This window comes from Euprymna scolopes, chromosome 6 (assembly GCF_053919585.1).
Source record: "Euprymna scolopes isolate OS-2025 chromosome 6, ASM5391958v1, whole genome shotgun sequence".
Classification (NCBI taxonomy): domain Eukaryota; kingdom Metazoa; phylum Mollusca; class Cephalopoda; order Sepiida; family Sepiolidae; genus Euprymna; species Euprymna scolopes.
In genome coordinates, this window is record NC_136487.1 from 92,371,909 (window position 1) to 92,387,870 (window position 15,962).

General features: G+C 34.7%; 1 protein-coding gene across 2 annotated transcripts in view; it reads left to right on the forward strand.

Annotated features, from left to right (window-relative positions):
• The window catches only part of LOC145277790 (solute carrier family 61 member 1-like), a 125,101-nt gene that overhangs the window by 89,141 nt on the left and 19,998 nt on the right, over window positions 1–15,962 (forward strand). For both annotated transcript variants that reach the window (XM_080129606.1, XM_080129605.1), the window contains exons 9-11: window positions 4,024–4,078; window positions 13,601–13,703; window positions 14,934–15,001. In XM_080129606.1, coding sequence (XP_079985732.1) covers window positions 4,024–4,078; window positions 13,601–13,703; window positions 14,934–15,001 — 226 coding nt within the window. The remainder of the gene's footprint in view (window positions 1–4,023; window positions 4,079–13,600; window positions 13,704–14,933; window positions 15,002–15,962) is intronic.

A 15,962-nucleotide genomic window follows, 5' to 3' on the forward strand; every position in this document is an offset into this window, starting at 1 on the left:
TCTTGGTTTCCTTAATTTTCCCAGGTTACTCTGAGACACAGGTTTTACTAATTGTTAATAATGATGGGATGATAAAATTTCTAACAATTTTTATTCTGACTTAGAAACTACCAAAATGTATAGACTTTAATTATTATTTTTTTAAATAATGAGCTTATTTTTCTGTAAAATTTTGTATTTTAGTTTGAAAGAAAAAATCAATAATTTACTAGCAGAACACATGGAAATGTCACAGTTGTATTTTGTATTTGTGGCTGCCATACTTAAAATAATGATGAACGATTATGTGTAAAAAATAATGTAGTTTCAAAATATATCTGATAATGGAGATCTATCTCCAAACGCTTGTACAAGTTTATGATTTATTTCCATTCTGTAAACATTCATTGCGAATGCAAACTCCATGATCTGGAGAAAATTTTTGGACAGAATTGATTCTACACTTTTAATTATTTATTTGTTATGAAGTAAAAATTTTACATTGTAACAAATTAGGCACCAGACAAAAGTGTAAGGAAAATGGGTGCATTGGTTATTCATGGTCTAAAGTAATAAAACTATCCCAAAGAGCCATTTTACTTAAAATTATTCATAAATTTGTTTGAAATTTCAAAAGATTTTATTTTTCATGAATATATTTATGTATAATTTCATTAGCATTGGAATGTGGAACAACAACAAAAAAAAAACTAAGAAAACGATTAGTAAGACCCCCCCCCCAGCCTTTTCTAAATGATTGACTGCTCAGTGTTTTCCTACATGTTTAGTATTGAAAACAAGCAAACCAATCTCTAAAGGGAAGTGGGCTCTAACTGGAAAAAAGGGAAAAATTGAGAGAAATTTGGGGAGTTGTACATGCCATTCTTAGATGTTTATATGAAAAGGCTAAGGACACTTTGATCCTATCATCAAAGTCAAGAAAGTGCATTTTAGTTGAGTTTCACGTTCCGCACAAAAGTGACAGTAGATGAAGTTTAAAAACTTTTCCTACATTGTATTTTCGATCATCAGGCGATTCTACCCTTTAAAAAAAAAAGGGGGCAGAGGATGATAACTTATATACAAGCAACAAATTATTTTAACTTATTATTGTACAGACTAGCAGGACCCATGAAAATACCACATCTGCATCCTTTATCTGTTATATGGAGTGGAACGATAAAATTGTCGCCCTAAAGAAAACAACATTACCGCATTATTTGAAAACTTTTATTGAAAAAATAAATTCAGGTAACTTTATTATGTAGAAGGGCTGATATCTATTCAATGTAGCTGCCTTCAGCCTCAATCACTGCATCGATATGGGTCTGAAAGTGGGAGCATGCCTTTTCCACAAGTGCCGGTGGGAGCTCGGCGGATAGCGGGGATCAGGTTGGCTTTGGTGTTGTGAGAGAGCATGTTGGTGATGTTCTTGATGGATGACCAAACGAAGTAGTCCAGCAGGTTCAGATTGGAGGAGGAGGGGGCAGTGAGAGCAGGGTACGTACTCATAACACTCCTTCTGAAGCCAAGCCTGGGTTTCTTTGGGCTTGTGAGTCGCGCCGAGTCTTGCTACCACACCCAGGGCCACCTAATTGTACCAGGGGATCACCACACTCTTTAGCACATCCAATTACACCTTGGTGTTCACTTTCAAGCCGACTTCGAAGATGTTAGGTGGCATGATGTGGCCCCTACTTGAAACCACACCACAGACCATAACCATGGCCAGAAACTTTGTTTTCATCACTCTGGGCACATCCCTGTTATCCAGATTTGCATTTTGAAGGTGCTGTCACTGGTCCTGATATCAAACTTGGATCAGTAGAGAGCATGAGTTGTACAGAGGCCCATCTCCAATCTCGCTCATTGAACATTGTGTCACTTTCAGACATGATAAAAGGCTCTTATCGCTCTTGGGATGTGTACACAACTGACCAATTAGTAGATGGTCTGCAACAAAAAAGGAAAACTGAGTTTCATCAAATGGAAATGGAAGCATATCCTCTTTTCTAGGACAACAATTTTATCATTCACCCTGTATATCTCTGTCATGCCTAAAATATTTCCATTTTATGGACGTCTAGTACAAATGCAGATCTCACAATATTATTTAGCACTTTTGTTCAAACCGAAACATACTTATTTTAATACTCTAATTAATATAGTTTCAGTATGTATTCAGTTATGGGGGTTTATTTCCAAAACTGTTGTAGGTGTTTGATATATTTCCATTCTACAGATGTCTGATATGAATGAAGATGCCACAATATTATTGTATCCTTTTTGATCCAAGCCTGAAGGCCAAGAAAGTTTAGTTAGAGTTTCCTGTTCAACATAATAAATGAAATTATTTAAATTGTTTTTTTTTTTAATTACATCTTTGGCAATCAAACAATCCCATCTTTTAAAAAAGAGTAGAAGGTGATAACATAGGTACGAACAAACAAGTTGCTTTATCGTATTATGATATAAATATCATCTGCATGATGAATTTATTAATTTTTTAATAAATTTAAGCAGAACTGTGAAGTCAGTCATAAGCAGTTATGAGTTCACTGGAGTAGGAATCTGTAAAATGATACTGGCCCCAAATGTTAAATGTGCACTTCATATTGGCCTAGTTTATTTATTCGTTAAAAGTTAAATGTGCACTTCATATTGGCCTAGTTTATTTATTCGTTCATATAAACCAGTTGTAAATTATATAAGCTTATTAAAGATAAGAACATAAACTTTGAGATAGGTAGGTCATAATCACTTCTTATATATAAAGCAAAATTATGTGTGTCATGGCATCAGAGTTAATGCAGACTTGGAGACAGTAACTTCGATCAAATGTGTTCAGTCAGAAGTTCTAGAGCCTTTTTTAAAACTTATTCAAAATTAAGAACACATAAAAATAACGTTAGAAACGGATGTTCCCTTTTTATTATTAGTCTACTGAATAATAATACTTCTAATAATCAGACCCATTTCACTACCAGTAAAAAAAAGAAAGTCAAAGTAAATTATATGAATAAGTAAAATCTTTTGTTTTTGCTTTTTAAGTTCTTTATGTACAAATTGTTTATACTTTTTATGTCAAGACAATCAAACTAAGGGATACAGTTTTTAAATGTTGTATTTCTATGCTGAACTTATAAACACAGTCTATGTAGGTTAAAAAAAAGTTTTGTTTGATCAGTGGCCATTTGGATAAGACATTCATGATCAGTTCTAATACTTTATGCCATCTTTCAGGGTTTGAATCTTACATTAGAACATTGCTTTTTGTTTGTTTGTTTTTTTTTTTTTCCTTTTTTTTTTGCTATAGCGTTTGTTATTTCTTGGTTTCTTCATGAATTTCAATAATTTTTTTTTTCTTTTTTTTATTAAAAATGTATGAAAAAGATTTAATACTTGATCTTAACTTCTAATCTTGGCTATAAAATTCAAGAAAAATTGAAAAACCTGACATTTTTTATGGAAATCACTCCAGACAAGGTGTGAAGCCACTTATTGTAAGGAGCTAACAAGAATGAAAGATGATTATTACAAAGACAGGAGATGGCTGTTGATCTTAGTTTTGAAAAGACTAAGGTTAAAGGTAGGGGGAAAACAGTCAGCAAGAAGTATATAAGAAGTTTCACAAGCTTTCGGTTCTTGGAAAGAAGTTACTGGAATAGGAAGCTGTATTATAATAAGGTAATTAAACAATGAATTGGTGGAGACCACTGGACCAATGAGTCAAACGAGCTGGAACTGAAGAACACACGCCATAATAGTATTTATAGAAAAGACTGAGACTGGCAACATCAGGTCTGTGAGAGAGAGAGAGAGAGAGAGCGGGGTTGCAGAGAAGAATAAAGAGCTGGGCCAATTAAATTGCAGATATCTTTCTGCATCTTATCAAGAACATTTAAATGGGACAGAGGTTCACTAAATATGGTATAGATAGGTATATCAGTATATTAACTGAAGTACCTGTCCCTAAAGGGTTTCTCAACTTTTTTTAAATGACAGACTATTTTATAAATGCCAAACTATTTCTTTCTCTTGCAGGATTATTCTTGGTATCTCAGCACTGACCTTTATGATGCCAATCATGTTCCCATTGGTAAGAGATAAATTTTATTTTCAACACCATTGCACTCTCATTTGCTACTCTTTCCTAAAATAAATACTGCAATACAATTCCATAAAAATATTTTTTTAGTTCTATGGTTAGAAGAGAAAGTGAAAAATTATCTCTCTGAAAAATTAACACCTCTTCACTCTCCAGGCTGTCTGCACCTCATATCTCTCTCTCTCAGGTCATCCGCAACTCCTCTCTACCTCTCCAATCTATTTACATCTCTTCTCTCCCTTTCCAATCTCTGCATCTCAACACTGCCTCTACAATCCATCTGAGTCTCCTCTATCCTTTTCCAGATCATTGGCACCTTTTTTCTCCCTCTGCAGATCATTGGCACCTTTTTTCTCCCTCTCCAGATCATTGGCACCTTTTTTCTCCCTCTCACTATGATTAGCACCTTTTTTTCTCCCTCTTCAGATCATTGGTACCTTTTTTCTCCCTCTTCAGATCATTGGCAGCTTTTTTCTCCCTGTCCAGATCAATGGCAGCTTTTTTCTCCCTCTGCAGATCATTGGCAGCTTTTTTCTCCCTCTGCAGATCATTGGCAGCTTTTTTCTCCCTCTGCAGATCATTGGCAGCTTTTTTCTCCCTCTGCAGATCATTGGCAGCTTTTTTCTCCCTCTGCAGATCATTGGCACCTTTTTTCTCCCTCTGCAGATCATTGGCACCTTTTTTCTCCCTCTGCAGATCATTGGCAGCTTTTTTCTCCCTCTCCAGATCATTGGCACCTTTTTTCTCCCTCTCACTATGATTAGCACCTTTTTTTCTCCCTCTTCAGATCATTGGTACCTTTTTTCTCCCTCTTCAGATCATTGGTACCTTTTTTCTCCCTCTTCAGATCATTGGCAGCTTTTTTCTCCCTGTCCAGATCAATGGCAGCTTTTTTTCTCCCTCTGCAGATCATTGGCACCTTTTTTCTCCCTCTGCAGATCATTGGCACCTTTTTTCTCCCTCTGCAAATCATTGGCACCTTTTTTCTCCCTCTCCATATCATTGGCGTCTTTTTTCTCCCTCTCCAGATCAATGGCACCTTTTTTCTCCCCCTCCAGATCAATGGCACCTTTTTTCTCCCCCTCCAGATCAATAGCACCTTTTTTTCTCCCCCTCCAGATCAATAGCACCTTTTTTCTCCTCCTCCAGATCAATGGCACCTTTTTTCTCCTCCTCCAGATCAATGGCAGCTTTTTTCTCCTTCTCCAGATCAATGGCACCTTTTTTCTCCTTCTCCAGATCAATGGCACCTTTTTTCTCTCCCTCCAGATCAATAGCACCTTTTTTCTCCCTCTCCAGATCAATGGCAGCTTTTTTCTCCTTCTCCAGATCAATGGCAGCTTTTTTCTCCCTCTCCAGGTCATTTACACCTTTTTTCTCCCTTTGCAGATCATTGGCACCTTTTTTCTCCCTCTGCACATCAATGGTACCTTTTTTCTCCCTGTCCAGATCAATGGCAGCTTTTTTCTCCTTCTCCAGATCAATGGCAGCTTTTTTCTCCTTCTCCAAATCAATGGCAGCTTTTTTCTCCCTCTCCACATCATAGGCGCCTTTTTCTCCCTCTCCACATCATTGGCACCTTTTTTCTCCCTCTCCAGATCAATGGCACCTTTTTACTCCCTCTGCAGATCATTGGCACCTTTTTACTCCCTCTGCAGATCAATGGCACCTTTTTTCTCCATCTCCAGGTGATTGGCACCTTTTCTTTTCCTCTTCGGATAATTTGCACCTTTTCTTTCCCTTTGGACCATTGGGCACCTTTTCTCTCCCTTTGGATCATCCATACCTTCTTTCTTTCTCTGAACCATTCATGCCTACCTTTTACTTTCTTTGGACCATTCATATCTCCCTTTTTTTTTCTCTGGACCATTCATACCTCCCTTTTCTCTTTCTGGACCATCCATACTTCCCTTTTTCTCTCTCACATATTTTCCTGTAAAGGGATAAATTTTGGAATTTGTTATTTTTGGTTATTTGTGTTGATGGGGCAAGTAAGAGTACATAACAATGACTGGTTAAGTTCTCTTTCCCAAATATTAGCTAAAACTAAACATTAAAATTGAAGAAAGGGATGAAAAGTAACTTTTGGTTTCTAACATGGAACAATATGTGCCTCGTCAGCCGAAGAGAAATAAATCTTTTTATCAAAGCTATTGGGCACTCAAGTAAGGGGAGGGGAAACTACTTTGCTTTATATATTAGATATAAAGAGTATCTTAACTACTTGCATATGGATTTGTAGCTGTCAACAAAAGAACAATGAATTGGTTTAGAGTAAATAAAATAATCATATAAAAAAATTAGGATGAATCACACAAATCAATATGAAAAAAACAAACAATGAAGCAAGTGTTAACAATATACAAAAAAAAAAATCAGCAGTTTCTCTACTTTTTTTTATTTTATGTGATTCACAACAGTAAATAAAAATACCTGTACAATGTAAAAACACCCGTTTCAATATACAAGTGTTTTTACATTGTAAAAAAAATCAATTAAAACTTGCTCATAACTGGAGGAACAAAAGTAAATTTTAAGATGACATTAATGATGACATATGTTGCTTGCTTATAATAGTTCTCTTCAGTGGCTTGGTTTTTGTAGTTAGCTTAAAGAGTCAATACTTAAATCACAACTGGTTTCGTTGGTTTCAATAAAAAGCGGGGCAATGTTGGCAGCTGGTTTGGCTGCCCCATACCCAGCATTACAATCTTCAAAGGAAGAAAAATATAAAGAGATATGAGGAGAGAAACTTGAATGCCTACTAGACACTATCATCAAGTGTCTTAAGTCAGGAGACCCTGACATGAGGATACTTTTCATTCGAAGTAAACCATAACTAACTATTAAAAAAAAATGGTGTGCTGTCTCCTCAATCCATCCAGTACATTCCTCAGGTTGCAGACAGGGGCACCTCCTTTATTAACAGAGAGCAGCTTTGAATAATAAATAAAAAGCTATTGAAAATGAAGAATCATATCTAAAATGTGAAAATAAGTAAAAACACATACTGGCAGACCAGCACCCAAGATAAAAAGGACCCCTCAACCTGTTTATACACCAGGCGGAAAGAGGGAAACAATGGTGTAAACGTTCCCATCTCTGGAAGTGGTGCTCCAGTCATGACAGAGGCCAACCAGGATCAGCTACCAGGCTTTGATAACAGAGGTCCTGGCCGCTTATCTCCATCATGTTTGGCAACAAAAATAAAAAGAGGATTAAAAGCCAGGCCATGGTCTGTTGCTCAAAAGAAGGTGTTGCTGTTTTGCTCCCATTACTTAAAGATTGAAAAGTGAAGCAAAACAACCAATTGAATCATGACTGAGAAAATAAAAGAAATAAACCTTCTTGAAGGGAAAAAGAATACACTGATTGCCTAACTAAGATCACTGTTTTCCTGTATGGGAATATATATATATGACAGATGATAAAATCAAATGCAGGCCTAAAGGGGCCAGAAAATGACTTCCTATCAAGGAAGAGTGAGACTATACAGAGACAAGAATTAAGATGGGAAAGGAAAAAAATATTTACACTGTTATGGACTATGAAATATGTTTGAACAAAACATGCCAAACAAAAGCAAAGGACAAAATCCTGGATCGAAATATTCTTCTACTTCTGTCCAGGCAAAAGGAATGTTCAACCCCCCCAAAATAACCTGTCAGTGACACAGTAGTCTGAAGGTTTTTAATGAGACTGAGATGGAGTACATGAAAAAAGTATCAGCTCTCATTAAAAATAAACAGTCTGTTGGAAAACCTGATTGCAATTCCCATAACTGACTAATGCACCATCTCAAAAATACTGGCAGAACCACACCACCATTCGCTTGTTGATCCATCTAGACTGTCCATGCCCATGATACATCAACAGGGATCCACTTTAGCACTTGGATCGCTTTTGTTGAGGTCTCTCACTACCAACAGGTAACAATGGAAAAACACAGAACAGCCTCTCACAACTACCAGTGAGAAGAATACCAGTATTACTACTTCCAGAAGAATGTACCAGCATTACTACTTCCAGAAGAATGTACCAGCATTACTACTTCCAGAAATGCCAGAACCAGATAATAAGCAGTTGGCCCTGGTGGCTGAACTTTTTAAAAGGATTGAGGAGGTCTAGAGGATGGAATTTGAGGAGAAACCTCAGCTGTCAAAAGTACAATCTATGAGAGCTACCAAGGCAGCAATAAAAAGGGTTAATGTTGTTCCCCAGAGACTTACGACTCATCCCTCACAGAATTGAACTGGATTTCTTATATTGCAGAACTCTAAAATGTTAGAAAAACGGTCTTCAATTTTCAAAAGCAAAAATAATGGGAGTACAAAGCAAAAAACAAAGCACTATGCTGGAAAGCGAAAGCTCCAAAATCAGCTGCACATTTGCAGAAAGGAATTGTCTCAGATCAAGCAATTCCTTGCTGTCCCTGAATCATCTGCAAGTGTAAAAGATAAAACAAAAGGGGAACTGCAGAACATAGCAAGGGAATTCAAGGGTAGGATTCTCCTAGCACTTGGCAAAAGAAAAAAAAAACAGATAAACCGGAATAGGGTAAAAATAAAAAATAAACAGTTTAAGTAAAAATGCATGACTATTCTAGCAAAACCTAAGGGACCCAATAACAGCAGAAAAGTCACCCAAAACAACAAGAACTAGAGGATTATTGAAGGCCTCTCTTTGAAAATGAAGATACCTACAATGAAGAGGCTCAATGGGTCTTGGATGTTGCTAAAAGCAATGAAAAGAAACCAGAAGTGTCAGAGCCAAGAATGAATATTTGGTGTGATAACACAAAAGCCGAATAGGTTCCAGAATTACAATCATGAAACAAGATTCTATAGATTGGCTAAAAAGAGAATCGCTCTACTATGATCAGGAGAGGATTATAATGGCTGCCCAAGATCAAGGCTTGATGACCAGTGCTTTTAAGAAGATGGCTGGTCTCAGCAATTATAACAAGTGTAGGTTCTGCCACACAGAAGTAGAGAGTGTGGCTACTATACAATGCAACACAATAGAGTGTAAATATTTCCATTTGATAATCTGTAAAAAGTTGAATATTAAATGCAACAGCAAATCCATGGAGCACATACCTAAAATAAGTCAGAGATAAGTCACACACTATCCACTATGATTATCCAGTTCCTACAGCTATGTACCTCGAAAACAGAGCCACAAAACCACAAAACCACAAACAGAGCCACAAAAAAATAATGATATGGGACAAGAAGGAGAAAGAAGTAACTTTAGTAGAAGTCAATGTCCCCAATGATGCTGAGTTAAACAGAGCTAAAACGGCAAAGATAACAAAATACTAAGGTCTTATGTATGTATAGACAAATGCTTTTTGAACTGATATGCTATTACATAGGATGCACACAAACATATCTCAGTTACGCACCAGTTATCTATTCTTGTCGTGATTCCTGATTTGTCCGACAAGTGGTGTACTCTACTTCCTGTTACCTTCTCTATCTCTTTCTCTTTCATTCGAATCATCTATATGAATGCACACATTACACACACGCCTCGACAGGGTGTTTTCTTTTTCAAGGTAAGAAAGAATAGGCGTGTATACCATAACAAACTCTTACATACACAATGAACATTCCATGTATACTTTAATGAACCCTTGTGATCACATACAAACATCAGACATATGTATAAACAATGAAAAATGCGTGCAATGAACACTTTCAACTTCATGCATGATCGTTCGTATACCTATGCATACACACGCATGTGTACACAACCCACTCTATTGTTCATAACTTCTTTGTGTAAATATTGTATATATGTAAATATGTAACTCTGCTTTAATGTGTTTCCTTTTGATGTCACTTCTTTAAATGTAGTCAGTAAACTTGGTCTTTATTGTAGATGGGTTTTTGGAACATGCAAAATGCATATCACAACATGTGGTGACCTTCAACTTTCAATGTAAAATATTGAACACGCTCACTACAGATCAGTAACCTTGTTGTCCGAATATGATACTGAATGCAGCAGCAAGTCCTGGGAACATATACCCAAAAAGACAATTAGAAATAAGTCCTACACTATTTACTATGACTGCAATTCTTACAGCTATGTACCTAGAAAACAGGGCTATTGAACCTGACATAGTGATAAGAGACAAGAAGGAGAAAGGAGTAAGAGTTAAACAGAGCTGAGAATGAAAAGATAGCAAACTACCAAAGTCTTATGTATGACATGAAAAGAAAGTAGAATCTTAGCAAGATCTCTATTATTCCAGTAATTAGAGGATCAACTAGACCCATGAAAAATAATTTCAGAACTACTTGGCACATATACCCAAGAAACCAAGTGTGACAGAGATTCAGTCAATTGTACTTGATGGAATGGTTAGAATTTTTAAAAGATCTCTTAGTTGGGATGCATAAGATAGTGAATGAATGTCTGGCATCCGGTAGAATGTCCCATCCATAACTTGAACAAAGAAAATTGAAAATAAAATATATATATATATATATATATATATATATATATATATAATCAATTATATATAATTTCTCACATTCTGAAAAATTCCATTATTAATTGCTCACTAGGTTAGCATTGCTGAATGGCACCATCCTAGCGAGTTGAAAATTCCTATTTGTGAGACATCATTAGCTGATTGGATGACCGCATCCTTTGTCAAGACAAAGTAGGTCCATTCCACAGTCAGATTTCGGCGCAGTTTGCTTAATCTGTGTTAGTTAATAGAATTTCTTGTGTGTGGGGCATTTGCTCAGTTGGCAGAGTGCTTGCCTCACATGCAAGAGGCTGGAGTTTCGAATCCCGGGTTCAGATATGTTTAACTGATAAACCCAAATGAGGGTGAAACTCGAGTCTTGGACTTCCGGTTTGTTGGTTGTCATGGCTCTTGTGGACTGCGACATTGTTTGGCTGTGGAAATAAATATATATATATATATATATATATATATATATAGTGCAAAGAAGCTTTGAATAAAAAAATGCAAAAATAAAAATAAAGAATGCAGTTTAAATTCCTGGAAGGGAAAAAAATATTAATTTTAACCTATCGCAGACTAAGCACCTACATAATCCGATTTCTAAAAAGTTTATAATGACCAAAAAGAATTCATTTATATATGGATGAAAAAAAAGGCCTTAACTAAAATTGTTACATAGAAATAGACTTAGCACTTGCATAAGCCGATTTTGCAAAAGTCTTCAATTTTAAAACAGAATTTAAATACATAAGGATGAAAAGAGAAAATCTTAATTAAAATTTTGTAAATAGAAAACGGGGATCATCAGCCGCTTACCATGTAGCTGTTTCGGAGATTTAAAAACCAGGACAGCTGTTAAATACACGGCTCACCAGTGTATAATACCACTTCTCCAATAAAAAAAAAATATGTAAAATAATACGGTTACTATTTTTACTAATATATGAAAAAAATATAGATAAATAAAATATAAAAATATAAAAAGATAAACTATTAATAAGTAAGTTTCAGATTACAAGATCCGTTCTGCGATATGTTAACTAGCACATAAATGCTATGAGAATAAAAATGCATAAAAGCTTAAGTGCCTTAAGTACCAGAAAGGCAAATAGATAAGAGGAAGGAAACCTAGCCATACATATATGTGTGTGTGTGTGTGTATAAAACAACTTTAGACCCATATTATATTATAAACAGTTTCATCATAATTTAGCAGAGCCCATTTTCTGTCATTATCTGGGATTGAAATTAATAGAATGATTATGATATAAAAAAATATCCATAAAATACTTTCAAGTGTTACAGTGGAGAATCACTGTGTGGATTTTTTTTTAATGCTTCTCTATAATTTGAATTAAACCAAACCGACTTCTATATACACATAGATACACAGATAAAGTTCATTTTATACAATAGTAGAGAAGAGATAGCGATAAAGATATCAGTTAACCTCATGAGTTAGATTGCATATACATAAGCAGTAAATGAAAAAGATAGGGTGTTACTCTTGTGTGAAGTTGAATTCACTTGAAATAGAGCATTTTTGACTTCATTATTAGTGCTAGAAATTTTTGCATTTATTCATTTAGAAGATGAGCCCACATAATAAGATGGGGGAATATTGAGTAATCAATATTGGTTTTTGCCAAAAGATCTGGAGTTTTAAAGAGAGATAGTGTTACGATGTGTTCCTTTAGAGGGAGCCACACAGGGAAAAAAAATTTACAAAGAAAGAAATGAAAGTGAGAAATAGGTTTAAATTTAGACCTCCCCCTTCCCCAAAATATAAAGATGATTGTTAAATTTATTTGTAGAATTAGTATTTTTCCAGTCATTATTAAGAAATGTGTGAAATTAGAGGCAACAACAATTCCTAATTTGTCAACATAGGTTTTCATGGAATTTGCTTTATTTATAGAAAAAGTGAACAATGTTAATAAGATGTCATAAGTGAGATATAAGATAGTTTATCTATTTTACTAATGAGCCATCATTTTATCAAGGCCTGGAGACTATTCAAGGATAAGGAATAAGGAGTGTCATATGATGAATAACATCATAAGAGGTTTGGAAATTTGGTGGAATGAACAGAAATTGATTATTCAAGAAACGAGTATTTGTTAACATTGAACTTGAAAACAACCATGTTGTAAACAGCTGAGAAGCAGTCATGATATTATATTCTACAAGTGGAAAGTTCCAGGAAAGAAACATTGCTCATTCAAGTTCCCTACATGGATACTCATTAACTTTGGTGATAAAAAAAACACATAAAAATTCATCATTTACTGATTTTTGCCTTGTATTAGTCTCTGTTCTTAGAAAACAAAATTTTACTTTTGGTAATTTTTTTTATTAATAATTTCATTAATGATTAGTCCTGCTTGATATATTTTAAATTATTTGGAGCTTCAATATTGCAATTGTAACTTGAATGATATATATTTTCATACAAAAAGGAACAATTCCTCTCCAAACACATAAGACACATTTTCATTGGATAATTCAGATATTTTTTTTTGTTTGACTAATCAATTCATATAAAGAGAAAAAGGATGATGGGCAATGAAGTAAACGGTTTTTTTTTTTTGTATTTCCTAAAGAGATAAATATAGAAAGAACTACAATTGCTATAATTAATGTCATTGTTTAATTATGAAATAGTGCAGATAGTTTTGTTTTTAAAGCATGCACACACACACACACACACACACACACACACACACACACACACACACACACACACCAGCAAACATTTTACTATTGAACTCAATGTATTAAATAAACCGTCATAATAGCACAAGACAATATCCATACAAAGCAACCCAAAATATTTCTCCTTTAATGAATTACATCTACATCTGTTAATAAAAGTTCTAAGTATGAGATTTGGGTGACTGATTAATGAAAAAAACATCTAAATTGTAACCGATTAAAACATTGTTATTTATAAATAGCAAATACTTAATTGTAGACTCGTCTTCTAAGATTCTTATTTGGTTAAATTTCTGTTTTTTGTCTTCCAGCACCAGTGCATGATATTTTTATCTTTCCTTATGTTTGAGATTTGTGTTGGAATTTTTTGGCCATCTTTGAGTACAATGAGAGGAAAATATGTTCCAGAAAACAGTAAGTTGATATATAATCTTTATTTATGAGTGATGGTGGCTCAGTAGTTAACAAAATAGACTGGGAACCTTGGTGTGCCAAGTTCGAATCATGTTTGTTCCACAGAAATACTTTCATCAAACCCACACTTGACCTTGTGTCTGACTTCCTGGAAAGGAAGTAAATAAAATATGTAATCTCTGTTTATTTATTTATTTTAGATAGTAAAGGAAACAAAAGTTTTCATTAATTTTTGTTGACAAGTTGTATTCAGCCATCAGACATGTATTTTTTTTTCTTTGTTGTCATCGATCTGGGGTATGATGACATTGATGTCTGAATCAACAATGTCTGAAGGCACAAAAGTCTGCTGGCACAATTTTGTCTCCAATACACAAATTTGGACACAATGCGGGTTAATCCTCCTTTAACCAAATGCTTTTAAAGAGGAGACTTTGTTGGTTTGGCCACACTGCATGCCGCAACATGGGAGAGTTCATCCATAAAGCAATAGTTCCAGAACCACTCCAGGATTGGTGAAGACTTATGGAATTTGTATAGGATGAATGCTGCTGATTTTATTTCACTTTTGTTCATCTTTATGATTGCAAATTAATGTCTATTATATTAAAAATTTTGCTAGTATATTATTACCTTTCCACCTCTCCCCCCCCCCAAAAAAAGCAAATCTCTGGAAGTATGGTATCATGATCATAAAACAAATACTATTCCTTGAGAGGATAGTCTTATTAGATTAGAAACGTTACTGCCATTATAATTGAGCATTATAAGATAGTACAATGTATAGATGTAATACATTTGGCTTCTTTCTATTTTTAGATAAATAGAAAACAAAAGTTTTCATTAATTTTCGTTGACAAGTTGTATGGAAGTCTTTCGGCCATCAGACATGTCTACTGCAAAGAATTCATGTTTCCCAGGCACAAACATAGCCCATTCAACTTATACAACTTGTGCAACAATAAATGCTGCTAATTGTGTTACATTTTTCTCCCCTTTTCTAATTGCAAATTAATATCTATTATATTAGAATTAGCAAATAACTGTTTGCTAGTGTATTAATACCCCACCCCACCCCCAAAAAAACAAAAGTAATTTCTAGAAGGATGGGCTAATTAGAACAGACACGGCACTATAATTGAGCACAATAAGATATTGAAGTGATGCTTTTGACTTCGGATACCACATCTCTATTAATAGTGAACTGGATTTTTTTATTTGTATTTTCAGCTCGAGCGACGATAATGAATCTATTCCGTGTTCCTCTCAATCTTATTGTTATCATCATTCTCTTGTTGGTAAGAAGCAACATTTCTCTTTTCTTTTAATTGAAAAAGCATGCAGAGTCCTCTGTTGTATCAAACTCAACTAAAGCTTGCTGGAGTTGTTTTTGCAGACAACTGAGAGATTACCTTTAAAAGGCACTTGAACAATCTGAATTACAATCTGGTTGGGAACAATGAGACTGAAATAAGTAACATGCATGATAAAAGGTCAAATAAAATAATAAACAGACAATGCATCCACAAATTTTATCTATCTCTTCTTTTCATACACCTGAAGAGATCAAACATACTTTCTTGCCCCATGACTAATAACACACCACTCAATAAGTCCCAGGTCTGATTATATAGATAGCATAATTAAAAACATCCATACCATTTTTTTAAGCAGTAACTTTCAAGTGGCACTTATCAAAATTTGAGTCTAATTACATTATTAGTTTACCAATTAAAGTTGAGTTAAGCTACTGTTGCAAATTTTTTAAAACAATGGAAAAATCCTAATTTTGAGTGTTGATAAAGCATTGCTTTCGGATGAGAAAAATCTGTTCAAGCAAAGCAATGGCTGGATTAATTTTATTCAAACTCTGCTTCATTCGAAACAATGGTCAATAGGTGGTATACTAACTTTAAATGCAATCATAAAGACATAAGTATTTTCTGAATGCTCAGGTTACCCAAATTCAGGAGTTGTCCTGGAAAGCATAAAAATGTCCATAAACTAATTTTGGCCAATCCTAAATTGAAGTTACATGAGATAGTAGATAAGTTAAAGACATCAGAAGAAAGCGTATTCACCATTTTTATGTCGATTTGTCAATGAGAAATCTGTGGTTAAAGTGGATGCTGCATTTACTTGGTCACTAACAACAACATGTCCATGATTCAAAGCATTGTTTGCAAGTGTTTCAACATATTAGAAAGGAATTTTGCATCAATATGAAACCACTACTTCATTCTGGAGGCAAATCAGCAG